Below are 27,616 nucleotides of genomic sequence, written 5' to 3' on the forward strand. Positions count from 1 at the left end.
GATAGGCGAGAAGAGGCGAGAATGTGTGAATAGTCCTTGATTGGTGTTGGCTGCATTCCTGGGGCAGTGTGAAGTGTAGATGGAGTCGATGATGGTGGGGAGGGGCTGGTTTGCATGGAAGAATGCATTTCTTTCAAAGCTCACTGTAGGGTTTTTTGTGGTCTTGGGTAGAGCACCCGCCAATCCCAGTTGATTTCCATGGTGATCTGCAACATTTTCATGTAATTGCAGCCGTTATTGCTCAGTCATCTGGAAGGCTGGCTCCGTCGTAGAGGCGGAGTTGGATTCACTGGAGGTGGTCTTGGAGGGGAGGATGCTCCTCAAACTGCGGAGGATCTTGGACAACACAGCCCATCCCCCCCTCCATGAGCACCATCCCACCTCAGGAGCACCTTCAGCAACAGACTGGTTCCACCAAGATGCGGTACAGAACGCCACAGGAGATCCTTCTTACATAGAAACATAGACATAGAAATTAGGTGCAGGAGTAGGCCATTCGGCCCTTCGAACCTGCACCGCCATTCAATATGTTCATGGCTGATCATCCAACTCAGTATCCCGTACCTGCCTTCTCTCCATACCCCCTGATCCCCTTAGCCACAAGGGCCACATCTAACTCCCTCTTAAATATAGCCAATGAACTGGCCTCAACTACCCTCTGTGGCAGAGAGTTCCAGAGATTCACCACTCTCTGTGTGAAAAAAGTTCTTCTCATCTCGGTTTTAAAGGATTTCCCCCTTATCTTCCCTGTGGCTAGCAAAAACTGCACAAACTACCCCCCCCCCCCCCTTCTGCCGTGTGGTAGACTGACTCCCCCCCCCCCCCCCCCCCCCCCAATCCTTTCCACTCGTCACTTTAATTTCATGTTTCATGTATCTTGTGTGTTATCAATGTGATGGCAAATCAATTTCCCTCCTGTGATAAATAAAGTTCTATTGTATCGTATTGTAAAGAGTCACTGATGATCAGATTCAGAACTTCAGTATGTTTTTGTTTGCTTAGGTATCCAAGCAGGAAAAACTACTGATGAAGCCACTCTATGACAGATACCGAAGCATCCGCCAGCTCCTCTCGCCTGTAGCCACAATCCCCACAATTGTAAGTAGATCACAAAAGCAAATTAAACATAGAAACATAGAAATTATGTGCAGGAGTAGGACATTCGGTCCTTTGAGCCAGCACCACCATTCAATATGATCACGGCTGATCATTCAAAACCAGTACAGCGTTCCTGCTTTCTCCCCATATCCCTTGATTCCGTTAGCTCTAAGATCTATATCTAACTCTCTCTTGAATAGTACGAATGTATAGTATGCTGAATGGAGCGATTCTCCTTGCTCTTTACATTGTGGTTCCCGGCTCACAAGACAGACTTCAATGCAAACAAAATGACATATTAATTTTATCCAATGCTCCTAGTTTAGGTTAGAGATACAGTGCAGAAACAGGCCCTTTAGCCCACGAGCCCGCTCCGACCAGCGATCCCCACACGTTAACACTATCCTGCGCACACTGGGGACAATTTATACTAAGCCAATTAACTTACAAACCTGTACATCTTTGTAGTGTGGGGGGGAAACCTGAAGATTTCGGAGAAAACCCACGCAGGTCCCGGGGAGAACGTACAAACTCCTTACAGACAAGCACCCGTAGTCAGGATCGAACCTGGGTCTCTGGCGCTGTAAGGCAGTAGCTCTGCCGCTGCGCCACCGTACCAACCCCCTTCATGTTGCAATGTGTGTAGAGTACAGGCAGAGCAAAAATGATAATAATTCAAAGAATGAGTCAGTAGCACAAACATTTGATTGTAGAAGTAGGCAAAGAGACTTGCGACCAAATTCAACCTGAACGTTTGGGGTTTGAACGATAAAATGCATATTTGCCAATGGTGAGTGAAGGAAGGGCTAAAGTTGAAATTAAAGTATAAAACATTTCTGTGGCTACACCCAAGTGTATGAAATGAATTAACATTGTGTTTTCAGAGGGTTGTTGGCTGTAGTGGGTTCCAAGGTTAGGGTGCGGGAGGCCATGTGGAGGAGGTAGCCATTTAAAAAAATAAGAGTTCTTGTAAATGTCAGGCACTGCCTCAATCTGGTATTAATGTAGATCAGTGAGCACATACATAAGATGGATCAATTTGGGGTGAATTGGCATGTTTTGGCATTCCTTTTGGAAGAAAAGTTTAATAACCTGTGGGGGAGAGCATTGGTCAACAAAGGCAGAATGGTGATTTTCAGCTTGAATGAGCTGGCTCTAGGGTGGAAACCAATGACACTGTATAAGTGGAACAAGTACCACACCAGAGATAGACACAAAATGCTGGAGTAACTCAGCGGGACAGGCAGCATCTCTGGGAGTGAAGGAATGGGTGACGTTTCAGGTTGAGACCCTTCTTCTCTAGAGACGCTGCCTGTCCAGCTGAGTTACTCCAGCATTTTGTGTCGAACTTTGGTTTAAACCTTCATACACAAGTACTACACCAGGTCAGGAAAAATGTTCCCAAATGTTAGGCGAGTCCAGAACCAGGGGCCACAGTCTTAGAATAAAGGGGAGGCCATTTAAGACTGAGGTGAGAAAAAACTTTTTCACCCAGAGAGTTGTGAATTTGTGGAATTCCCTACCACAGAGGGCAGTGGAGGCCAAATCGCTGGATGGATTTAAGAGAGAGTTAGATAGAGTTCTAGGGGCTACTGGAATCAAGGGATATGGGGGGAAGGCAGGCACGGGTTATTGATTGGCCATGATCACAATGAATGGCGTGCTGGCTCGAAGGGCCGAATGGCCTCCTCCTGCACCTATTTTCTATGTTTTTCTATGTCAGACACATGCGCAGGGTGAAATCATGATTCTATGTCTTACTGACACTTTGACCTCACGTGCTGCAATGGCTGTTTTTTGCAGTGAGTTTATGCCCAGTCATAACTGGTCCACACACTAATTTCACATGGAATCCTCAAATTCCAAGGTGATTTTTCTCGCATCTTTGGACAAAAGTCTAAACCAAAACAGAAAATGCTGGAAATAATCGGCAGGACAGGCTTGCCTCTGTGTGAAAAGAAACAGGGCCACTATATCAGGTATTGGAAGGAACTGCAGTTGCTGGTTTACACCGAAGATAAGACGCGAAATGCTGGAGTACCTCAACGGCACAGGCAGTATCTCTGGAGAGAAGAAATGGGTGACGTTTTAGGGTCTGAATAAGGGTCTCGACCCTGCCGGTGGTTCTGAGTTACTCCAGCAATTTGTGTCTTGCTTCCATTATATCAGGTTTCAGGTCCCTTTGTCAGAACTTAAAATGAGACAATAGATGCTTGTGCAGCTTTTGGGATATGCCCTACTCACCACCACCGCATCAAACCCTTCCCCAACTTTACCAGCTGCTTTTATCTCCTTTTCAGTTCTGATGAAAGGTTTCCATCCTGAAACATCGACTGTTTCTCTTCACACAGATGCAGCGTGACCTGCTGAGTATTTCTGTCATTTTCTCTCCATGTTTTAGATTTCCAGCATCTGCAGTATTTTCAGACAATGAGTCTGAAAAGGGTCCCAAAATGTCACCTATCCATGTTCTCCAAAGATGCTGCCTGACCCGGTGATTTTTTTTAAGCGATTTAAAAAAAAAAAACAGGCCCTTCGGCCCATCGAGTCCACACTGACCAACAATCACCCGTTCTATGTTAACTCACTTTTGCATTCAACACGCCAGGGGAAATTTATGGAAGCCAATTAACCTAGGAAACTACACTTCTTAGGAATGTAGGGGGAAACCAGAGCACCCGGAGAAGACCCATGCAGTCACGGGGAGAACGTACAAACTTCAAGTAGACAGCACACAAGATCAGGATCGCATTTGGGTCTCTGGGGCTGTGAGGCAGCAGCTCTACCGCTGCTCCAGTGTGCCGCCACCAGCACCTTGTGTCTTAATCTGCAGGTTTTTTACTGACTTCTCTAAAGTCTAACCTATTGCACCTGCAAGCTCCTGCAAAAACAGGGGCAGTTATCGGCAGTCGTTAACTATATGGCTCAGTAGATCTAAATAAAGACCTTGATCATTGTTTAGTTTAGTTTAATTTAACAATAAAACGTGGGAACAAGCCCTTTGGCTCACCAAGTCCAAGCCGACAAGCGATCCTCGTACACCAGCACCATCCTACACACTAGGGACAATTTACAATTTTTGCTGAAGCCAATAAATCTATAAACCTGTACATCTTTGGAGTGTGGGAGGAGACCGGAGATCCTGGAGAAAACCCACGCGGTCACTGTCTGTATAGGCAGGCTCTGCCTGTACAGACAGCACCCGCAGTCAGGATCGAATTCCGGGTCTCTGGCACTGTGTGTGGTACTGCTACACCACCGTGCCACCCATTCTGTTTTAAAGTGAAGTAGCCATTAGTTATCATCTATAATGCGTGATTGCAGAATGTAATAAAGCTGGACATTTGACTTCCGCAGGAAGAAGAAGGTTCAGATGAAGAAACCATCATGAAGGGATGTGAAATATCTTGCAGACCAGCAGCCGACTTGCCATTCCAAGAATTTGTAGACAATGTAGGTCATCGAGATGAAGATCGAGAACCAGGATTTATGCCCCTAGATGAAAAGAAGGATGCAAGGCAACTCACAACTTCACTGGCCAATTTACACGAAGCCTCCATGTGAGTTTCACTACTTTTCAGCATTTTTCTTTGAATGATTCCACTCAAATTAAATTGCACGAGTCGATTAACGGTTTGTCAGGAATTTGATGCTTGAATGAGGGACTTTCACAGAGGAGTTTGCATGATCCGTTGGAGGCTGAGAATTTTGCAAACTGTTGACTTTCCTGTATGTGATTTGATTTATTTATGTTTTGTTCAGGAAATGTAAAATCAAGAATTGTTGAGGCAGATGCAAGACATGGTTTATAAATATGTTTCTACATTGTACGTGAATGTTAGCCCCAATAATGTGTTTTGTAAGTCAATCTAAGGTTATGTATTTCTCGTAAATCTGTAAGTCTAGCTGATGCACAATCTTTCAGAATTGTGGAGATATAGCAGGAGGCAATAAATTTGCCAGATATAACACAACATGTAGAATCAGGTGTGGCACAGTGGCTCAGCAGTAGAGTTGCTGCCTTACAGCACCAGAGACCCTGGTTCAATTCTGACTAAAGGTGCTGTCTGTATGGAGTTTGCACGTTCTCCCCGGGACTGAGTGGGTTTTCTCTGCGTGCTCCAGTTTTCTCTCGTATTCCAATCTTTTCCCTGAGGAAAAGGATTCTGACTGTCTACCCTATCTATGGCCCTCATAATTTTATATTCTTCAATCAGGTCTTCCCTCAACCCCCAGCGTTCTAGAGAAAGCAGTCTAAGTTTGTCCATCCTCTCTTTGTAGCTAATACCCTCTATTCCAGGCAGTGTTCTGGTAAACCTCCTCTGCACCCTCTCCAAAGCCTGCACATCCTCCCAGTAAGTGACAACAGCAAACCACCACCTTGAAAGCTGGTCGCTCTCATAACCTTCTTCCTTTCCAATTGCAACTGGGATTCTGATCAAATTTGACATTTTAAATTGTCACCACACTGGAATATGGCACCCTTGTGCCCCTGTCCCACTTAGGAAACCTGAACAGAAACCTGTGGAGACTTTGCGCCCCACACAAGGTTTCTGAGCGGTTCCCGGAGGTTTTTCTTTTGTCTTACCTTTCACTACCTGCAACCTCCGGCATCCACCTTCAACTAGCATCGCAACCCCGGCTTGGACTAAAAAATGACCGATTTTTAAAACGGCAACCTATTTTTAGTCGCGGCCGGTTTTGAATTTTTTGAAATAATCGCCGGAACATAGAAGCGGAAACCACTTTCGCATGGAAACCTTGGGTGGGGCGCAAAATCTCCAGAGGTTTCCGTTCAGGTTTCCTAAGTGGGACAGGGGCATTAGTCATTATTCCTTTCCCAGTAACAGAGATCTGAAATGCACTGTGTGAAGGGGCGGCGGCGGTGGGTTTGGTGTTAATTTTCAGAAGGCATCTGGATCAATCTGTGAAAAGTAATAAGCAAAATTGTGAAGCATGCTGGAAAGAGCAGGAGAGTGTGATTTAGTGCAGAATGCTTTAGATTGGATCAATCCAATTGGTTCTCTATTGATCGATTTGACATTTTGTGCAGGCGAAGGCAATGAAGAATACTGTAATGAAGTGACTTGTTAAGCTTGGAGGAGGCATGGACATGGGCACCCAAAGGCCTGGTTTATGATACGATAGAACTTTATTTATCCCGGGAGGGAAATTGAAACAGTCGTTAAAATACATGAAACATGAAATTAAAGTGATGAGTTGAAAGGATGCGCAAAGATTTGGGGAAGGGGAGAGGTGAAGGGGGTCAGTCGGTCTACCCAATGACAGAAGGGGGAATGACTTGTACGGTTTGATAGCCACAGGGAAAAAGAATCTCCTGCAGCGTCCTGTCCTGCATCTTGGCGGAACCAGTCTGTTGCTGAAGGTACTCCTCAGGTTGACCAGTGTGTCATGGAGGGGGTGAGCTATATTGTCCAGGATGCTCCGCAGTTTGAGGAGTTGCTAAAGTGCTTGGGTCCGTCGTATCTCTGGCTCGTCACTCCAGCAACCTGAACATAAGATCTATGCTGCGTCTTCAGCGTACTAGTGAGGACGATTGCACAAACAGTGGTGTGGTCTTTTGAAAGAAATATAGAGTCCCCACTGCCTTCTAAGGTAGATACTTATTAAAAAGGTCCACAGCTGTGGCATTGTCCCCGAGGGTCTCGGTCACAGTTTATCTTTCAACTAACAATGTTAAAAATGCAGATGACCTGACCATTATCTCATTGATGTCTGTGGGACTTTGCCCTGCACAATTTGGCAGCTAGACCCGCTACTTTACAATAGTGACATCCTTAGAAAACTGCTTTCTTGGCAGTAGACTGCTGCTATATACTTAATGTCTGTTCATTGTTCGTACAGGCCTGAACTATTGGAACATCTTCGTGAAACTCGAGCAGAGAAAAAGAAACTCCGTAAAACTCTCCGAGAGTTCGAAGATCAATTCTACAAACAAACAGGAAGGTAAATTAAACCAACTGTTAGATGCACATGAATATATTGCCCAATAAATTAGCCAAGTCATTCAGTAATGGAGGGGGAGCATCTGAGGATCTTGTTAATTTAAATATTATCAGTGAAACAAGCTGGGAATTATTAATTAATCTGAGGATGTGTTCAGCAATTTTATTTAAAAATGCAAACCATAACCTTTAGAGATACAGTGCAGAAACAGGCCCTTCAGCCCACCGAGTCCGCGCAGACCTGAGATCACCCCATACACTAGCACTATCCTGAACTCTAGTGTCAATGCATAATTTACTGAAGCCAATCTTCTTCTTATCGAGTCCACACACAAGATTAGAAGTTGTTCAGTCGGAGCTGGACACACTTCTCGGCATCTGCATACAATGGTGTCTGTCTTGTTGCTTCTTGTGCGTGGTGGTGGAAAGATTGGTGGGAACAGGGCCGCGACGTGAACGCTCTTTCCTTGACCCCACTGAAGCCAATTAACCTGTGTGTCTTTCGAGTGAGGGAGGAAACGGGAGCACCCCCATGTGGTTACAGGGAGAATGTACACACTTTGTACAGATAGCACTCGTAGTCAGGATCGAATGCCGCTTTAAGGTAACAACTCTACCGCTGCGCCATTGTGCTGCTCCTTGTGCCATTATGAAACTGAAAACCTGATATGATTTTTAGTATTTCCCTGAGTTTGTATGTTCCTCCCGTGACCCACGTGGCTTTTCTCCGGGAGCTCCGGATTCCTCCCACACTCCAAAGACGTACAGGTTGAAAGGTTAATTGGCTTGGTAAAATTGTAAGATTCTCCCCAGCATGAGTAGGATAGTGTTAATGTTGCGGGGATCGCTGGTCGGTGTGGTGTCGGTGGGACGAAGGGCCTGTTTCCGCACTGTATCTCTAAACTAAACTAAGAATGGTAGAACCGACAGTGTTTTCCTTTGCTCCTGTGATGCTGGATAATGGGTCAGTTTGATTCCAAACAAAGTGGCACATTATCTTTGCCCTCACTTATTTGCCTGATGGCAGAACTGCGAGCCGTCTCTGGGGAAAATTCCAAATTCACACCCACATACTCTGTGGTCCGAAATTTAGTTTTGGCCAGGTTATTTCCTGTAAATGGTAAATAGTTGCATCCACTTGTATTGCAGGAATGTACAGAAAGAAGATCGCATACCGATGGCAGAAGAATACAACGAGTACAAACACATAAAAGCCAAGCTTCGATTGTTGGAGGTGCTCATTACTAAACTGGATGGCTCAAAAACTCTTCTGAGTTCTTAAAAAAGAAATCTTTCTTTGAACACTGTTTTCTCGTCCTGGCAACAAGCAGAGGAAGTTATTCAATCCGCCCACCCCCCTAAAGCTCCTGAATATTTGTGCCATAGAAACTCTTGGCTGCACTTTATTAACTACTGACATCTCTACATTGCAACAGTGACAGTGAGAATGAACACAAAAGTTGCTGAGCAACTAGTGAAAGTCACCGTTACTGAAGGACAAAACTTTACAAGATGCACTGATATTTTTGAGCAGCTAGCTTTGAGAATTTTATTAAATAGAACTTTTTGGACATTGATAAACAATGTTTGAATTAATTTCTGGCAGGAGAGATGTTTTGGATGGACTCAATTATTGATGGTCTCTGGTTGAGACACCATAGCACTTTATTTGTATCATTGTGGACTGAAAAGGGAAGATCATGTATAGTGATAAAAGTCTGCATATTACTCGTTTTTTGTTTATGATTTCAGGTTATATATGAAGTAGTTGCTTGCAGTTTTAATACAATCAAAGATTATATTTGCTTGATAATGGAAGAAATTCAAATTGAATATATAGTTGTTTGGACACAATCCCTATTCTCGAGATCATTTAAAGATGCAATTATTTTATCCATTTTAAATACCTGGGATTACCATAACTTATACCGTTCACTGAATATGTTGTCATTTATATTTTTGGATAGAATACTAAAAAACATTTGTAATGTTTTGTAAATTTTCATAAATCACATTCTGAAACACTAATATTTTAGCATGCATAATATTCCTGCAGTGCTTTATGGATCTATGTGCATTATGCAATAATTGTCTTAAACTGCCCCAATCAATCCTTTCGAAAGATGCATGTGGACATGGAAAGTTTGAGCCATCTTACTTCATAATTTAAAAGAACTCCAAGCGATTTGGAGGGGATGGCGCAGTGGTAGAGCTGTTGCCTTACAGCGCTAGAAACACGAGTTCGATTCTGACTACGGGTGTTGTCTGTATGGAGATTGCATATTCTCCCTGTGACCGCATGGGTTTCTCCGGGTGCTCCGGTTTCCTCCCACACTCCAAAGACATACAGCTTTGTAGGTTAATTGGCTTTGGTAAGTTGTAAAATTGACTCTAGTGTGTAGGTTAATGTGCGGGGTGATCGCTGGTCGGCACGCCCTCTTTGGGCCGAAGGGCCTATTTCCTCTCTGATTCGCTGAAGTCTGAAGACTTTATCAATGTTTTATTTTAAGTAGCTCCTTGGCTAGCTCATAACAACCCTCTCCATAGTTAGGAATTAACCATGAAATTATGCACCCAAGATGCCATTATATATTTGAAACACAGTTCCATATAATCCCACTCTCTAAAATCCCTCTTCTAATGCATAACAGCAGCTATCTTCTCTTCAGTAATTTCTCACTTTCTCAGTCAAACTTTAATATTTAATTACTTTTAGCAATGACTTTTTGAGTTTTTGTCAGATACCTTTTGGAAATAGCTCATTGCGACAAGGTTTGCTTCAGTCCACTTAGAATGCCACTCCTTCAAATAGAAATTCTTGACTGCTGTTCAGGGTTAGTGCTGTACAGATAATCTTAAAGCTGATCTTGGTAATGAATTCCACTATTTTCTGCTAGGAACGTAAAACCATTAGCCGAATCTCGCACTTTTTAAAAAACATTTTAATAGGGCTTCCCTCGAGTTCACGATCTCCATCAGCATAAATCGGATCTTATATTTTGAGGCCATGTATGTCACTGACATTCATATCATTGATTGGCTCGATCTTTCTGCTGATCAACAAACCGTGCAGTTCCTCAGTCTGCTAAATCTGGCCTTACCTGGAATATGTCCCGAGATATGAACTTCACAGCTCCTACTAGGTTGTCCCAATGCTGAACAAGGTTGTTCCAGTTTGAAATGACCAGTACCACCCCAGAATTGCCTTGGTAGCTGGTTAAACTATGACTCGAAGCTTACCAGCCGTTAAAAACTCTGGTTGCATGAGGACATCTTGGTTTCTGACTCACTATTTTTAAAACTACTAAATATCTTTATTGGCACAATTAACATGAATAAAATTTGCATCAGCAAGTCTTGTCCGTTTCAGTCTGGATACAGTTTTAAAGATGAAAATTAATTAAGTTTAAATTAGTCAACCTCACTAACATGAAAATCTAAATTTATGTGGAACAAGAATGTAAAAATCTAAATTTGCATAGGCAGATGCAGTCAGCGTAGGATTCGATTTTTGGGCTAATGATTTTCTAATTTGACTTTAATCCATCTAATGAAAGCATCAGTTGCACCTCCCTCCCACCTCATATTTTATTGTAAGGTTTATAATATGCATTGCTTAAGAAAAATATATATTTGTGAGATTTATTCTGAAATCTCAAAAATAACGTTTATTAAAAGGGGAGTTGTGGGCTCACAGGAGTTTAAGTTTGGCTGCTTTTGGAGAGAGAGAGAGGGAGAGAGACATTGCCCTGCTGATCCCCATTTGCACATCCTTTCAAAACTATTTTCCTTAACCTTGTCCCTCGCTTGCATTTTAAAAAGATCTACGCATCCCTTGGCTCTTGGAGCTGCTAAAACCATAAGCCTGGAACTTTTGACATTCTGTTGGTGCTACCACATAAAAGTTATCAATGTCTGGTTGAGGTATCGTTATGCATTTGAAGTCACTTGTAATGTTTATTTGAACTCTGAAGACAGATACAAAATGCTAGAGCAACTGAGCAGGACAGGCAGCATCCCTGGAAAAAAAATAATAGTGACGTTTCGGGTTGAAACCGTTCTTTGGTCTGAGGAAAGGTCTCAACTCGAAACGTCACCTATTCCTTTTCTCCAGAGATGCTGCCTGATCTGCTGAGTTACTCCGGCATGTTGTGTCTAAACTCGGTTTAAACCAGCATCTGCAGTTCCTTCCTACACATTTATTTGAACTGAGCTCATTTGGAAAACATTTTGCAATTCCAAATGAATGTACAGAAATTTTAAATCTTTATAATACGTGATCAAAAATGTAGTCACCAGAAATATTTGCTGAATTGGAACTTCTATGGAACAAAAATTTAAATTTGCCTGCTTGGTTCAGGTATTATTAACTGAAGCAGCACAAAGTGTAGCTTTATCCTTGGATGGAAACATTTATTTAAAATCGTACTGGCAGTGTAAGAATTTAACTCAGGTTGCACAATTGGAACCACAATCTACAATCTTATTATTGTAGATAAAGATATCTGATTTGTGAGGAGAGTTTTAAATGCAGTGTTAAGTTGCCACTCTTAAAATGACAACTGTTGTTTTGAAAAGATTCACCCCCCTTCCTCTAAGAACATTCAATAACCATGGTCACTGATGCAAACTATATGGATTTATTTTTAAAGAACGTAAATTGTTTGCTTAACACAATGTCACTCGTTGTATTTCTTTGCAGGTAACTGTTTATCAAATTGTGTATGTTTGCAAAAAGAAGAAGAATTGATGATACAATTCTTAAGATCAGTGTTGGAATGTAATAAATAAGATAGGTAATAGCTGCATTTTACAAGCATTTAATTTTTCATAACTCAAATTACTACAAAAATGTTCTATAGTTAATCATACACTGCACTGTAAATCTTTGAAGAGTACAAATACAAATATTTTTCTATCGTATTACGTTTATTTTCTTCAAATACAGCAATTTTAAATGTTTTGCAACTACCGTTACCTTCTGTAATTAGTTGTGTCAGATATTGTATTTATCTTGCAAGATAAGGTCATGCTGCAAAAGCACCTTCATGCTTGTTCCTAGTGGTAGTAGTCTATTTTTTGTTAAATATCTCTTAGAACACTATACAAGATAACATCTTTGCTTTGCAAGAGCATGTAACATTAATTATTTTATTTTAAAGCACAACACTGTTGTAATTCTTAAAGCGGGAACGTGTGATTATTAGCTTTTATTTTGAACTTTGCAACAACATTACCAAGTATCTCACAAGAAACATACATTTACATATTTCAGTAAGTAAAACAACTAGCTGTAAGCTTTTGATGACAGGCTGCACAATATGCTTCAAGAGGGAAAAAATAGAATAACTGAAAACGATATTAATGTCACAGGTGTGGAACTGTGCACTTTCAGTTAACGTCCAACACTAATATTACAGGTCTTGCAGCTAGGATCTTTTTTTGCATTTGCTGTGGACAGGCTCATCAACTGATGGCCACGGATCTCAGCCACGGTACCATGAGAGAGATCCACAGGGTCAGTGTAGATTATTTCTAAAATAGCATCCTGAACATGGTGATAAACTGGCCTACCATCCTCCTCGGTGCATGTCAGGAATTTGTTGTCTGCTATGTTTAGCTGAGGAAGTCGTTGCTTGCAGAATTCATCTCCCGCGGATCCCACCGGCGCAATAACAAGGATAATATAGTGGTAAGCCGTATACATACAATAAAAATCTCCAAAGTACAGGTTTGTGTTTTGGTTGAAGAGTTTGTCAGCAGGGATCTGATAGCGAATTCTGCCGTAAGGTGAGTCGTGTGGAGGTTTCCCAGTGTTGAATTCAATGTTGCAGCTAAAGCAAATGCCTTCTAGTTTCCCACTGATGGGAGAACCGTGACTGCCACTGTTATCTTTGGAGGATGGTTGCATTAGTGTTCCATGTTTCTCCCTGAAAGTGATTTTTATGTAATTAATATAACTTATCTTTCACAAGTACTAAGCAGTAACTATTACAGGCTTGGATTGTTGATTGTCATGGTTTACAATGCTGGAATATATGGTTTGTCCTTTTTGTTACTAAATTGTTGGACAAGGAATTTGCTTCAAGGTCGGCAGAGGAGCGGCTGGTGAAGGAGTGAGTGCGGGGATTGGCTGAGAAGGGGAGCGGCCTTATCGAGGGAAGTGCCTTGTGAGAAAAGTGCGAGTCTATGGCTCAAGGGTCTTCGGCAAGGAGGCTGAGACGCTGTGAAGAAATGAAAGGCAAGCTGATTCAGTGTGATGCTTGCAGGATGTGGGAGGTCAGGGACGCTGCTGGTGCCTCTGGCTGCTACAGCTATGGAAATTGTGTCCAGGTTCAGCTCCTGAAAGACTGTGTCGTGGCAACTGGATGACCTCAGGATTTTCCGGGACAATGAGAGTCTCCTGGACAGGACCTACAGTGAGATTGTTACTCCGAAGCTACCGGAAGAGAAAAGGTGGGTGACGATGAGGAAGGGAAGGAAACGTGGAGTACAGGAGACCCCGGGGTATGTACCTCTTGAAAACAGGTTCACCCTCTTGGAAGCTGTTGTGAGAGAAGACATTGCCATTCTGGGTGGGGGACAGGTCTGCGAGTCAAAACGTGGCGCTGAAGCAAAGCCGAAGAGGCAGACGTCAGGCAGTGCCATGGTAGTCGGGGACTCCATCGTGAGAGGTGCAGCAGGGGTTTCTGCAGCAATAGGGATTCAAGGATGGTGTGTTGCCTCCCTGGTGCCAGGATCCAGGATGACGTCACGGGCCGAGGGGCGCAGCCGGAAGTGGTAGTGCATGTCGGCACAAATGACGTCGGGAAGAAGAAGAAAGAGATTCTGCAGCATGACTTGAGAGAGCTCAGAAGAAGGCTGAAAAGCAGGACCTCCAGGGTGGTTATCTCCGGTTTGCTTCCAGTTCCTCATGCTGGTGAGGGCAGGAACAGGGAGATAGGGGATCTGAATGTGTGGCTGAGGAGTTGGTGCAGGGGGCAGGGATTTAGATTCTTAGACCACTGGGATCTGTTTTGGAGTAAGGGTAAATTGTACAAAAGGAACGGGTTGCACCTTAACAGGCGGGGAACCACATTTTGGCAGGCAGGTTTGCCACAGATACATAGGCGGGTTTAAACTAAATAGTGGGGGGGGGGGGGGGGGAGGAGACAAATTGGAAATACAAGGATGAGTTAAAGGGAAAGAGAGTATAGGAAAAGTTAAGAAAGACACCAGAGTTAACGGGGCAAGTATTTCTGGGTATAATTCAGAAGATGTAGGATAATTTCATTCCAAAGAGGAAGAAAGATTCTAAGGGGAGTAAGAGGCAACTGTGGCTGACAAGGGAAGTTAGGGATGGAATAAAACTAAATGAAAAAGGTGTATAACATAGCAAAGAGTAGTGGGAAGCCAGAGGTTTGGGAAACTTTCAAAGTATAACAGAAGGTAGCAAAAAGGGCAATACGGGGTGAAAAGATGAATACGCTGGCCAAGAATATAAAGGAGGATAGTAAAAGCTTCTTTCGGTATGTTAAAAGAAAAAGATTAGTAAAGGCAAATGTGGGGTCCCTTGAACAGGTGGAATTATTATGGGGAACAAGGAAATGGCAGAAGAGTTGAACAGGTACTTTGGTTCTGTCTTCACTAAGGAAGACACAAACAATCTCCCAGAGGTACTAGGGAGACAGAGGAACTGAAATAAATTTGCATTAGGCGAGAAATAGTATTTGGATTGAATGCAGATAAATCCCCAGGGCCTGATGGTCTACATCCCAGGGTACTCAAGGAAGAGGCTCTAGAAATTGTGGACACATTGGTGATCACTTTCCAATGTTCTAGGTTCAGGATCAGTTCCTGTGGGTAGGAGGATAGCTAATGTTATTCCACTTTTCAAAAAAGGAGATAGAGATAAAACAGGGAATATTAGACCAGTGAGCCTGACATCAGTGGTGGGGAAGATGCTGGGTCAATTATTAAAGAAGTAATAACAGAGCATTTGGATAGCAGTAAAAGGATTGGTCCAAGTCAGCATGGATTTATGAAGGGGAAATCCAGCTTGACTAATCTTCTGGAATTTTTTGAGGATGTGACAAGTATGGGTGAAGGTGAGCCATTGGATGTTGTGTATCTGGACTTTCAGAAAGCCTTTCATAAGGTCCCACACAGGAGATTAGTGGGCAAAACTAGAGCACATGGTAATGGGGGTAGGGTATTGACATGGACAGAGAATTGGTTGGCAAGCAGGAAACAAAGAGTAGAAATAAACGAGTCCCTGTCAGAATGGCAGGCAGTGGCGAGTGGAATGCCGCAAGGCTCGGTGCTGGGGCCGCAGCTATTTACAATTAGATGATGGCATTAAAAGTAACACTAGCAAATTTGCAGATGACACAAAGCTGGGTGGCAGTGTGAACTGCAAAGAGGTTGCTAGGTGATTGCAGGGTGACCTGGACAGGTTGAGTGAGTGGGCAGGTGCCGTATAATGTAGATAAATGTGAGGTTATCCACTTTGGCGGCAAGAACAAGGAGGCAGATTATTATCTCAATGGTGTCAGATTAAGAAAAAGAGAAGTGCAACGAGAATTAGGTGTCCTTGTACACCAGTCACTGAAAGTAAACATTCAGGTACAGCAGACAGTGAAGAAAGCTAATGGCATGTTGGCCTTCATAATAAGAGGTAAGAGGATTTGAGTATAGGAGTAAAGAGGTCCTCCTGCAGTTGTACAGGGCCCTGGTGAGTATTGTGTGCAGTTTTGGTCTGCTAATTTGAGGAAGGACATCCTTGCTATTGAGGTTCACGAGGTTAATCCCCGGGATGGCGGGACTGTCATATGAGGAAAGATTAGAAAGACTGGGCTTGAATTCACTGGAATTTAGAAGGATGAGAGGGATTCTTATAGAAACGTATACAATTATAAATGGACCGGACAAGTTAGATGCAGGAAAAATGTTCCCAATGTTGGGGGAGTCCAGAACCAGGAGCCACAGTCTAAGACTAAAGGGGAGGTCATTTAAAACTGAGATGAGAATAAACTTTTTCACCCAGAGAGTTGTGAATTTATGGAATTCTCTGCCACAGAAGGCAGTAGAGGCCAATTCACTGGATGAATTTAAAAGAGAGTTAGATAGAGCTCTAGGGGCTAGCAGAATAAAGGCACAGGTTACTGATTGTGGATGATCAGCCATGATCACAATGAATGGCGGTGCAGGCTCGAAGGGCGAAATGGCCTCCTCCTGCACCTATTTTTTATGTTTCTATGAACACGGTGCACCTTTTGATGCACATACCTGAATATCTGTGTAGATTTAATTACTTGTGTCTGCAACAATTGGTAATATAAGGATTGTATTTTCCATCTTTGGCCACTTTTCTGATCACTTGACCCAGCTATCAATTCACTGCTTAGCTATTATTGAGCAGATGTTGTATTATATAATAATCAGCAGTGTAGCTTTCTACGTTATCAGCAAGATGTCAGAGAATGCAAAGTAAACGAAAGCCTTCGAAGCCGAGCTCAATGTTTGTAATTTATTTATTTTTAAGGATGTGAGCATTGTTGGTGAGGTCAGCAGTTATTGCCTATCCCCAATTCTCCCTGAATGGAGTCATATAAAGCCAGGCTGAATAAGGTTCAGGCAGGAATACTTGCAAGGTATTAGAGAATCATTATATCCATAATGGAATGCCATAATCGTAGACCACAATGGAATCACTTTTTTCCTCACTGTTGAACCAGAATATTTCAGTGACATCAGTTGAGAAACTCTGCTTTCAGGTTAATTGCAGATTGTCTTTTCTCAGGTCAAATAAACCATCCACATGATGCCAAGTTAAAGAGCCTGCACCAGCAACCCCTTCCCTGATGGGTAGGAAGGAAATGCAGATGCTGGTTTACACCAAAGATAGACACAAAATGCTGGAGTAACTTAGCGGGTCAGGCAGCATCACTGGAGAAAAGGAATAGGTGACGTTTCGCGACGAAATCCTTCTTCAAACCGAGGGAGGGTTTTGACCTGAAACGTCACTATTCCTTTTCTCCGGAGATGCTGCCTGACCTGCTGAGTTACTCCAGCACTTTGTACCTATCCCCCTCCCAGACCTGGATTAAGTCTATATCCTAAGTGAATAGCTCCTTTCGCTTTTGGGCAGACTCCCGGTAAAGAAATAATATGCCTTAAACCTAAGAATGATGCTCTCTTATGTTCAAATTTGAGTCAACCTTGTATTCCCCAAGAAATGTGTTACTGAAAGATGCCTCAAAATATCCTGCAGGGAGAGAAAAAGAATGGAAGCTCAAATCAAACATAATAGAAATGTGATGATTCCAGAGCAAATGAGTTCCTAAAGTAAAGAGATGACTAGTGCCTCAAGCATAAAGTACTCTGGGAGGGGAGGGGGACATTTTTAGCAAATTGGCAATGCAGACGATTTGGGGATCTTACCCAAGCATTAGAGACCTAAGGAATTCATACCATATTCAAGGCAATTTCTGAGCAGGATAGAAATGGGAAAGATCTGAGATCATTGCAGGAGATTGAGAGGGGAAGTAGGAGAGACACTGGAAAATACTGTATGGGTGTGGACAACTCCTCAGCATTCCAGGATTAGATTACCAATTGGTTGCTACTGGGAGAGGTACTTGCAGATGGGGGGGAGGGGGGGGACAGGAGAGAGAGGGGGGGGGGGAGAGAGAACAGAAATATGACAGAAATAATTTGGTTCCCTCAAATGTATGTCCTAATATAAGCTGCAAAAATCCCGCCAGAAAATTCGGCATTACCTAGATTACATGCAGCGTATATAGTTGTCTACAATGGACCAAATATCTCTTAATATATTTTGCTGTAGAACCAAGAACAAATCTTCCATCGAAACAAGGAACTGCAGGTGCTGGTTAATACACAAAAGGACAAAGTGCTAGAGTAACTCAGCAGGTCAGTCAGCATCTCTGGAGGACATGGATAGGTGACGTTATGATTCAAGACCCTTCTTCAGCCAGATTGTAGGGAGAACTTGTTTAAGAAGGAACTGCAGATGCTGGAAAAAAGGTAGACAAAAGTGCTGGAGAACCTCAGCGCGTGCAGCAGCATCTATGGAGTGAAGGAAATAGGCAACGTTTCGGGCCAAAACCCTTCTTCAGACTGATGTAAGGTGGGGGGGGGGGGGGGGGGGGGGGAAGAGGAAAGGAAGAGGAGCTAGAGGGTTGAGGGAGCGCTGAGAAGGGGAGGAGGCAAAAAGGGCTTCCGGAAATTGGAGAAGTTAATATTCATGCCGCTGGGGTTTATACCCCAGGAACTTCTAGCTTTTTCTTCAGAAGAATGGTCTCGACCTATCCATGTTCATCCATCCATGTTCTCCAGAAATGTTGCCGGACCTACTGAATTACCCCAGCAATGTGTTCAAAATTTCATAGCTCTCTAATGCTTGGGTAAGATCCCCACATCTGTCAGTTTGCTCAGTATTTCCCCCCCCCCTCTGCTTCCAGAGTAATTTGTAACAGATTTCCATGCTCTACAACCACAATGAAGGTCCCTATATTGTGTTCTCTCCTACCATTCAGCTCTTAGGTGCTGAACCCTACTGTAAGTTAAAATGCTGTTGGCCCAATATGGGATTCAATGGGAAAATAATAAACAGATGAATTAATCATAATCACATTATCCTCTGGAAAAAAATCAAGTTATAAGTTAATTTCATGTATATTTAGTATGCAAGTGTGTAGCAAATTAAGCTTGAATATCTGGAATCCTCCTTCCCCGAGAAACAGGATTGTAATATATTTGGAATTTTTACATGTATTAGGCAATAATAAATCGGGAAACACCCCAATTAAAACATTTTGCAGTTTCCCTCAACAATCATTTTACAAATTAAGTGTACAGACATTTTGCATAATTTAGTCAATAATTTAAAGATTTCCAAAACCATTTTCACTTTTTTAATTACATTAGGACACAATTAAAGTTACATTTATATGTTCTTATTACATCTTGATTATTAGATTATTCACCTTTTAGGTGTATGCCTTGCTTAATGTTCAGCTATAAATATTTATGTATGTGCAGTTTATTTTCTCCCAATAATATCAATTTTTAAGGAGCTGATTAGCAATTTTAAGATGCTGATTAGTATTTTTTAAATAAAACGGTGTCATATCAAACTGCAATTTTAATAATAAACATGATTTTTCTTACCGAACATAATCAAAGTATTCTTTGTGCTGGTTACGGTAGAAAACTGAAAACGTCAACATCCGTCCTGAAATTGCTTCTGCTTTTTCCATCAACTGCGTTAGGTGAACTTTGGAATAATCTGCAGAAAGAAAAAAAAAAAGGCTTTCTATTAGTAGTATTGCAATGTTTCAGTTTTATTTCAAATATCCAATAATTATTTGTTATGCAAGATAAATATTATTTAGCCAAAATAGATATGAAAAAAAATCACCTTCAGGGTGCAAACTTTCAAATTAACTCTTAGTCAAAGGCATTTTCTGTTGTATTCAAATAATGAAAATATTCATGCTTTTCTTTAAATTTACTTCAGATACTTTTCATGCTCATCAAATAGCTGTGATCAGGATTTTAAGAATGTTGAAATGTGGATTCTTTGGATTGTTCCAGCAGAGAGACAAGGGTCAAAAGGCCTCCACAATAAACCGTATGTTGTAAACTCTATGCAATATATCACAATTCAGACTTTAGAATACAAAAGTGTTCATTTAGCCTGTCAAGACTGTGACAGATTTTCAATTTGCTGCCTAGGTAAAACTAAAACTGATGTTATAGAATTCATTGTGGCCTAGCTGTGTTATAGATTACTGTGCAGACATAGCCTGATTTCACTGTCATTGAAAAATGGGAATGAATTGTGCAAAACTGGTCCCTCCCTGTGCTGTTGGGTAGATTCCTGGATCACAATACACTGGCATCTTGCTTTCACCTCAATCTTTTACCAAGGTCTCAGCTTCCCATAGATGTGCTGACTCCTGTTTTGAATTTCACTGCAGTGCAGTTTTTCCTGCACTGAACTGTTCTGCTGATGGGCTGGTTGCTACTCGTCAGCTTTCACATCCAGCTTGCAATTTAGCTCCTGGTTTACCATTGTCCTTTATGCTTTTAGGACACTATGTTCTTTCTCAGGGCAAACATCCTATTCTTTTCCACTGCTTCCACAGGTGAGTTATTGCCAGCTTATGATCCATACTTTACTCCTCTAATGAACAGTGGATCATTTTCTTCCCCAATGATTAAATTATCCATAAGTTTATGTCATAGGAGCAGAAAGAGGCCATTCGGCCCATCAAATTTCCTCTGCCATTTAATCATGGCTGATCTATCTTTCCTTTCCCTCTCAACCCCATTCTCCTGCCTTCTCCCATAACCTTTGACACCCATACCAATTAAGAATCTGTAAATCTCCACTTTAAAAATACCCAAAGGCCTGGCCTCCACAACTGTCAGTGGCAATGAATTCCACAGATTCACCACCCCGTGGCTAAATAAATTCCTCCTCATCTTCTTTCTGAAGGTATGCCCTTTTATTCCGAGACTCTCCCATGAGTGGAAATATTCTCTCCACATCCACTCTAGCCAGCTCATTCATTATCCATCAACAGTTATTATTATTATTTTAAAAAAATCATCATCTCCATTTATTCTATCTGAGCAACCGTAGCGGGTCACTGAAATTCTGGGATTAATAAAAACTAGATATTAATGCTTTGCGGATACCGTCCAGGATTTTCTTCTTCCGAGTTCTGCAGCTACTAACAATGGAAATCTTGCTGGGCAGGTTTCTGGTTGTCAAGTCTTCATAGTGTACCTGGCCAGTTTCTCGTCATCGGTCCCTTAATGGCATGCCTGGTCACATTGTAAACACTTGCATAGGCCAAGTTAGGTTTAGTTTAGAGGTGAAGTGTGGAAAGAGGCCTTTCGGCCCAACAGACCATCAATCACCCATATATTAGTTCTATGTAATCCCATCCTACCCACTAGGCCAAATAACTTATAAACCTACACGTTATTTGGAGTGTGGGAGGAAACTGGAGCACCCGGAGAAAACCCATGCATCGTAGGATTGCACCCGTAGTCAGGATCGAACCCTTGTCTCTGGCGTTATGAGGCAGCAGCTCTACCGCAGCGCCACTGTGCCGCCAAGTGGTTGGAGTTTTCATGGACATCTTCATTCTCTCACAACTACAGTCCGAGGACCCCACCTACTGAAAAAGCACCTCCATAATATCGATGTCCAAGAGGAGCGAGGTGACATGCCCCAATTACTACTGACTGGTGGCACCCATGCCCATTCTGCTCAAGTGCTTTGAGAGATTAGTTATGATGCATATCAACCATGCCACCTTTAAATTTGCCAATAATACCACTGTTGTTGGAAGAATAACAGGTAATGTGTGGAGAACAGGTGGGGGAGATTGATAATCTGAATGAAAGGTGCCAGATTGATGTTGGCAAGACCTAGGAATTGGTTGTTGTCTTCAGGTAGGGAAAGCAGAGCAGATCCATAACCTGTCTTAATCAACGGGATGGCAGTGAACAGAATCTACAGGCTCAGGTTCCTGGGCATACACTTCTTTGAAGATCTGTCCTGGGCCCAGCACATTGATGCAATCACCGACAATGCCCATTAACACTTCTGATTCCATGGAAGATTGAACTGATTCCGTATATCACTGAATACTCCATTGAAATTCTACAGTTGTACAGTAGAGAGCATGCTGAATGGTTGCATCAACCATTGGCTGGTTCAGTAATTTGACAGCCCAAAAATAAAGGCGGCTGCAGAAAGTGGTGGGTTTTGCCGGTTCAATAATGGGTATCAACTGTCCTATCATTGGAGGGATATACTAGAAATATTGACTCAAAAAGGCAGCTAATATCATTAAAGACCCACAGCAGGCTATCATCTCGTTGCTACCTTAGAGATGGTACCGGAGGTCGAGAACCATAACCTCTCGGTTCAAGAGCAGTTTCTTCCCATCAATTATCAGGCTCTTGAATTGCACTGCTCATACTTTATCACAACCCTATCTCAACATTGATCTACTGTGGACTTTGTTTTGGTTGCACTATGTACTTTGGTCTGCACTATTTTAGTCTGGTTACCTATTATTGATAAATTATTGTATTATAGATTTTTTTCTCTATTTATTTGTTGTGTTATTGTATTAATGAGCCCGTAAAGCTGAAACATGTAAGAATTTTATTGTTCTGCTTATAACAATAAAATACTGTTCCATTTCGTTAGTCATTCATCAATATTTGATGCAGTGGTTGGTAGGGCTGCAAAGTCACATTGGAGGCGTTACTGAAGAGTTGACCTTGTGACCGCATGATTCCGAGTAGGTGATTATATAATGTTGAAAAATTCAAATAGCACTTTACCTGCAGTGCAGAATTCCACAACTTCACTCCAGTCAGAAACAGCATAATCCCCATCACCTTGCTTTGAGGCAGTCTGAACAGCTACAGTGTATTCTGTTCTGGGACTCAAGAACCAGTGACCACGCACAGTCATTGGCAAAGGAACTGCTTTGGCCACCAGTTTTGTAGGAACATCCTGCAGAATAAAATGAAATTGCAATCTGTCAAATAAACTAAGCATTAATATGACAGCAAAATGCTCATGATTAAAACTATATTTCCTTAAGTTACAAAAATATTAATCTCAGAAAATAATTCACCACCAGGTGGCCTTCACCACCAGATGGCGCCCGTAATGGCCGCCTCGCCAGCAGTCTGTCTTGTCCCTTATCTGTTTTTATTATTTTAGGTATGTCTTGAATGTTTGTTTTAATGTCTCTTGGTATGTATTACGTGGGGGGTGCATGGGGGGGACTTACCATCGCGGAGCCTGGGATCTTTTGCCGAGGATCGCCCGTGTTGGAGCTCTGACTGTGGGGCCTGTGGACTTTAACACCCTGAAGCATGGTCTCCGGTAAGAAGCGGCCGACTTGGGAGCTCCATCTGTCCCAACGCCAGAGTTTCGATCACCCCGACGAAATGGCTTGAACAGCGGACTGTCGGCAACGGCCCCGTTCAAAGGCCCCGACCCCAGGTGAACAAAGGAGGAAGATGACTGAACTTTATTGTTTTCCATCACAGTGAGGAATGTTGATTCCACTGTGGTGGATGTTTATGTTAAACTTTATTTTATGTGCTGTGTATATTTTTGCTTTTTACTTAGTATGGCTGTATGGTAACTCAAATTTCACTGCACCTTAATTGGTACATGTGACAATTAAATTGAATCTTAATATCTAAGATTTTTGCAATCCTATTCAAAATTTGTTTCCCAAAACAATGACTATGAATGCAACACCACTGAATGTCATACACAGTCAATGAGGAAATACTGAACCTTCTGCAATTTCATGTCATCTTGGATTATAAGGAAGCTACAGCAAAGAAATCCCAGGTTTAACTGAAAGCAAGAACCAAGTTGCACTTCTTGGGAAAGCTGTCCAACCACTACTCCTCAGCATAGAGGGTTATGGATCACATGCACGCAAAATAGAGTAGTTTACCTTGGCATCGTGTTCGATACAGACATTGTGGGCCGCACTGTGCTGTTTCATGTTCTACTGTATATTAAATAGATGTAGCATTTCACCGTGTGTGATAATGCTCCCTCAATCCTATGAGGTACCCTCAAAGGAGTGAAAAAGTGACAAAAATGAGCAGGAACAAAACTGCTGACCAAAGGGTTGGGTGGTTTAATCGGACTGGTGAGCGTGCCTAAGACGAACTAAAATCCTGCATCCTCCCATTTCACTGAGAGACAAAATTGACAGCAAAAAGGTGGAAATTATAGGAAATTTGGAATATGGTGTCATTACAGCAGCTTCATTGTTAATCTCCCAAGCCCTACCACATGAAAGATGCAACTACAAAGGAACCAATTCCACCAGATCCTACGTTGTCCACTTTCCACTGTCATGCGAACAAAAGTTATGGTTGTTATGGGAGTGAAAGTTACAGCCCAGATGGTCTGTTAACAGCAGTCTTGAGTAATGCATTTATTATATTCATCAATAAGTGTAATGACACCTTGATGGAGCAATTGTTACCTGAATTGGCTTTTAACATAGGCAACGAGACAAACTTGATAAAATTATCATAAGCACGAACTCAAACGTGAAATAGGCTAACTGGAAATTATAATTCTTGTATATAGATTTTGCCGGCTACTTTGTTCAACCTTTATTGCTAGTGATTTGCATCACAAACTATTACAGTACATGATGTCACCTTTGGACTTTAGGCTTCTTTTGTGCTTTACATGGAATCAATGGCCTCTTCCTCGTATTGTCTAATTTAGTTTAGAGATACAGCATGGAAACAGGCCCTTTGGTCCATCGAGTCCACGCCGACCAGCGATCCCCACACACTTACAATATTCTACACACACTAGGGCCAATTTACAATTACACTAAGCCAATTAACCTACAAACCTGAATCTCTTTGGAATGTGGGAGGAAACCGAAGATCTCAGAGAAAACCCACGCAGGTCACGGGAAGAACGTGCAAGCACCCATAGTCAGGATCGAACCTGGGTCTCTGGCACTATAAGACAGCAATTCTACCGCTACGCCACTGTGCCGTCCTTGCCTTTGATTGGTTCATTCATTTTTCCTCGTTCATTTGCTCCATATTGTCCTATTGCTCAAGGGATAGTTCTGTTTCTTGATCCTTTTGATACCTTTGGAGTACACTGTACTACTGTACATACATAAGCAGACATCTGACTTTCACCAAAACAAATTTAGAAACACTTAGTAAAACAACTCTAATCTATGAAACATTAAATAAACATTGTGGCTTTAACTCATGAAACTAGATACATATTTTCAATTATATTTTACCTTGTGCTTGAATTTATTGGAATTCTTGGTTTCTTTCTTGTTCAGATCAATAAAGTAATGCGTGATACGATCTTTATATTTTGAATCCATACTCCATGAGATTTTGAAAGAATCACATGTGATGTTACTTATTTTTATGTTGTGAGGAACAGCAAGCTCTTCCATCTCTGCAATACCACTATCTTGTGATTTGTTTCCTGTATAAAATATAAGTATTTTTCAAAGTATTAATGACATGATTACGTGGCTCAGAATAATTTAGTCACCAGGGATTAGCAAGATATTTCCAGATCCCAATTCAAGCAATAAAAATTAACTGCAGATGCTGGGTTAAATCAAAGCGGGACAGAAAATTTTGGAGTAACTCAGCGGGTCAGGCAGCATCTCTGGAGAACATGGATAGGTGACGTTTTGGGTCAGGACTAAAGAAGGGTCCCAACCCGAATCGTCATTTTCTTCAAAGATGCTGCCTGACCCGCTGAGTTACTTCAGCACTTTGTGTCTATCTTCCCAATTCAAGCATTTGTCAGCCATCTTGCAAACACATTAACCATTTTCCATAGTCAAAAGCCTTTTTTCCCCAGATATTCAGCCAAAAAACATTAAATTTATTTTATCTTGTACTCGGCTTCCATTTATGATACGAGAAGGACATTCAGCCCATTGGGTCCCTGCTAACACCCAGGGAACCAATCCTATGAATCCCATTCTCATCGCCTTATTTCTTTGCATCCCTGCGACAGCCTTTACACAGCTGCCCATCAACTCCTCTTTTAACTTTTTTGCCATTAACTAAATTTAAGGGAATATTTATGATATTGAATTAACCTATCAGCAAGTTTCAGGGATAAGGGAGGAATTTGCATGACTTGGAGGAGAACGATGCTGTCATGATTTAACCCTCATGATTTAATCCTGTGAGCTGCAATGTAGCAGCATTAACCACTGCTTCACTAATCTGCCCAAATCCTCCTCCAGTCAACCAGCCAGGAGTACTGGAACACGAACATGAACACAAACACACGGATAACATTTTTAAACTTGAAAGCTGAGGCAGCTCAGAGTCATGTCGTTGCAAAGGAGGAATAAAGGGGAGGCCATTTAAGACTGAGGTGAGAAAAAACGTTTTCACCCAGAGAGTTGTGAATTTGTGGAATTCCTTGCCACAGAGGGCAATGGAGGCCAAATCACTTTATGGATTTAAGAGAGAGTTATATAGAGCTCTAGGGGCTAGTGGAATCAAGGGATATGGGGAGAAGGCAGGCACAGGTTATTGATTGGGGACGGTCAGCCATGATCACAATGAATGGCGGTGCTTGCTCGAAGGGCCAAATGGCCTCCACCTATTTTCTATGTTTCTACGTTTCTAGGAAGAACAAAGCTTTAGTCATCAAGTAGATTTGATTATAAGCTTTTTTAGAATAATACAAGATGGAATTGTAGCAACAGTCTGGGACTTAATCAGACAGTGTCTAGGACAGTAATGAAGTCATTGGGTAAGGAAAGCGATTTATTATGGCAGGTATCATGGAAGAAATTTGCCAAAGCTGTGATACAGCAGGTAATGCAGCTGTCCCCCAGCTCTAGCAAATTGGGTTTGATCTTGACATCCGATGGTGTCTGTGGCGAATTTGCACAAACTTGCCACATCCCTGTGACTGAGGATTTCCCCAGATGCTCCATTACTCTCTTGGATACCAAAGATGAGCTGATTAAGTTATTCTTGCAAGTGACTAATGGGGGAAATGAAAGGCTACTAGGAGAATTGATAGGGGAAATTGATGGGTATTCAAAGCAGAATAAGTTAAGCAGAAATAAGTGGGGGAAAGGGGTCACTCTGAGGAATGGCATAAACCTGGTGGGTTAAATAACCCTCTCCTATTGTATAAGGATATAAATATTGCAATATTGGCCAGCAGTTGTGCCACATTCATCTTCACTGGAAGGCTTAACGGGTTATTTAGGCTTAATAACCAAAACCACTGTGCGCGCGGCTATGTGCGTCTAACATAACCATTAGGTTGTACCAGAATCTCCCAGCTAGTGTTTTACAGAGTCCATTCACATCAAATTATGAAAATTCTTTCATGATGAAGACTATTCATCCTACTCTAATTTATCCAATCAGAAGTGTCAGAAAATGTTTGCATTCAGTACTCTGACGGGAAATCTATTCAGAGTATTAATTCCTCTTTAATAGCAGTTTTCAAGTTTGAAAATGTTTGCTGTCACAGAATTGTTGGGGAAGGAGTTCCAGGATTTAGAGCCAATGATGATAAAGGAACAACAGTGTTTTTACAAGTCAGGATGATATATGACTGAGAAAAACCATTGGAAGTGGTATTCTCACAAATAATGCTGGTGACTGCAAAGAAAAGCTTAGATACACTCACAGGTTGTCACCTACTCATACTTGCTTCCCCTAATATATGATGCTTCTCTGTTTTTCACCTTGAGAATTGTATCCATTTTTAACTTTTACCCCGTGACTTCAAAAAGTTTTGATATTAGCCAACAATATTTCTTATGGGCAACCACAATACCTTCTCCATCAAGTGTTAATACATGCCATAACATTTATTTCAGTTCACCCGGGATGAAAAAGTCACAGTAAGCGAGTCAGTGAAAGATGCTGGTAAGGTTGAAGCAAGTTTAATTTGGAAGAGGCATGAACATGCTATCTTCTCGGTATGC

The 27,616-nt window shown here is 41.9% G+C and overlaps 2 protein-coding genes across 12 annotated transcripts in view; one reads left to right on the forward strand and one right to left on the reverse strand.

Annotated features, from left to right (window-relative positions):
* The window catches only part of fam13c (family with sequence similarity 13 member C), a 102,162-nt gene extending 90,362 nt beyond the window's left edge, over positions 1–11,800 (forward strand). For all 8 annotated transcript variants that reach the window (XM_055647230.1, XM_055647234.1, XM_055647235.1 and 5 more), the window contains 4 exons: positions 1,003–1,098; positions 4,456–4,658; positions 6,964–7,065; positions 8,214–11,800. In XM_055647230.1, coding sequence (XP_055503205.1) covers positions 1,003–1,098; positions 4,456–4,658; positions 6,964–7,065; positions 8,214–8,346 — 534 coding nt within the window. In that variant the 3' untranslated portion in view covers positions 8,347–11,800. The remainder of the gene's footprint in view (positions 1–1,002; positions 1,099–4,455; positions 4,659–6,963; positions 7,066–8,213) is intronic.
* Positions 11,801–11,868: 68 nt separating this feature from the next.
* The window catches only part of phyhiplb (phytanoyl-CoA 2-hydroxylase interacting protein-like b), a 60,950-nt gene continuing 45,202 nt past the window's right edge, over positions 11,869–27,616 (reverse strand). For all 4 annotated transcript variants that reach the window (XM_055647237.1, XM_055647240.1, XM_055647236.1 and 1 more), the window contains exons 3-6: positions 24,923–25,119; positions 22,443–22,617; positions 19,239–19,356; positions 11,869–12,994 (exon numbers count right to left, since the gene is read on the reverse strand). In XM_055647237.1, the coding sequence (XP_055503212.1) occupies positions 12,460–12,994; positions 19,239–19,356; positions 22,443–22,617; positions 24,923–25,119 (1,025 nt within the window). In that variant the 3' untranslated portion in view covers positions 11,869–12,459. The remainder of the gene's footprint in view (positions 12,995–19,238; positions 19,357–22,442; positions 22,618–24,922; positions 25,120–27,616) is intronic.

The sequence above is a fragment of the Leucoraja erinacea genome, chromosome 15 (genome assembly GCF_028641065.1).
Source record: "Leucoraja erinacea ecotype New England chromosome 15, Leri_hhj_1, whole genome shotgun sequence".
Lineage (NCBI taxonomy): Eukaryota > Metazoa > Chordata > Chondrichthyes > Rajiformes > Rajidae > Leucoraja > Leucoraja erinaceus.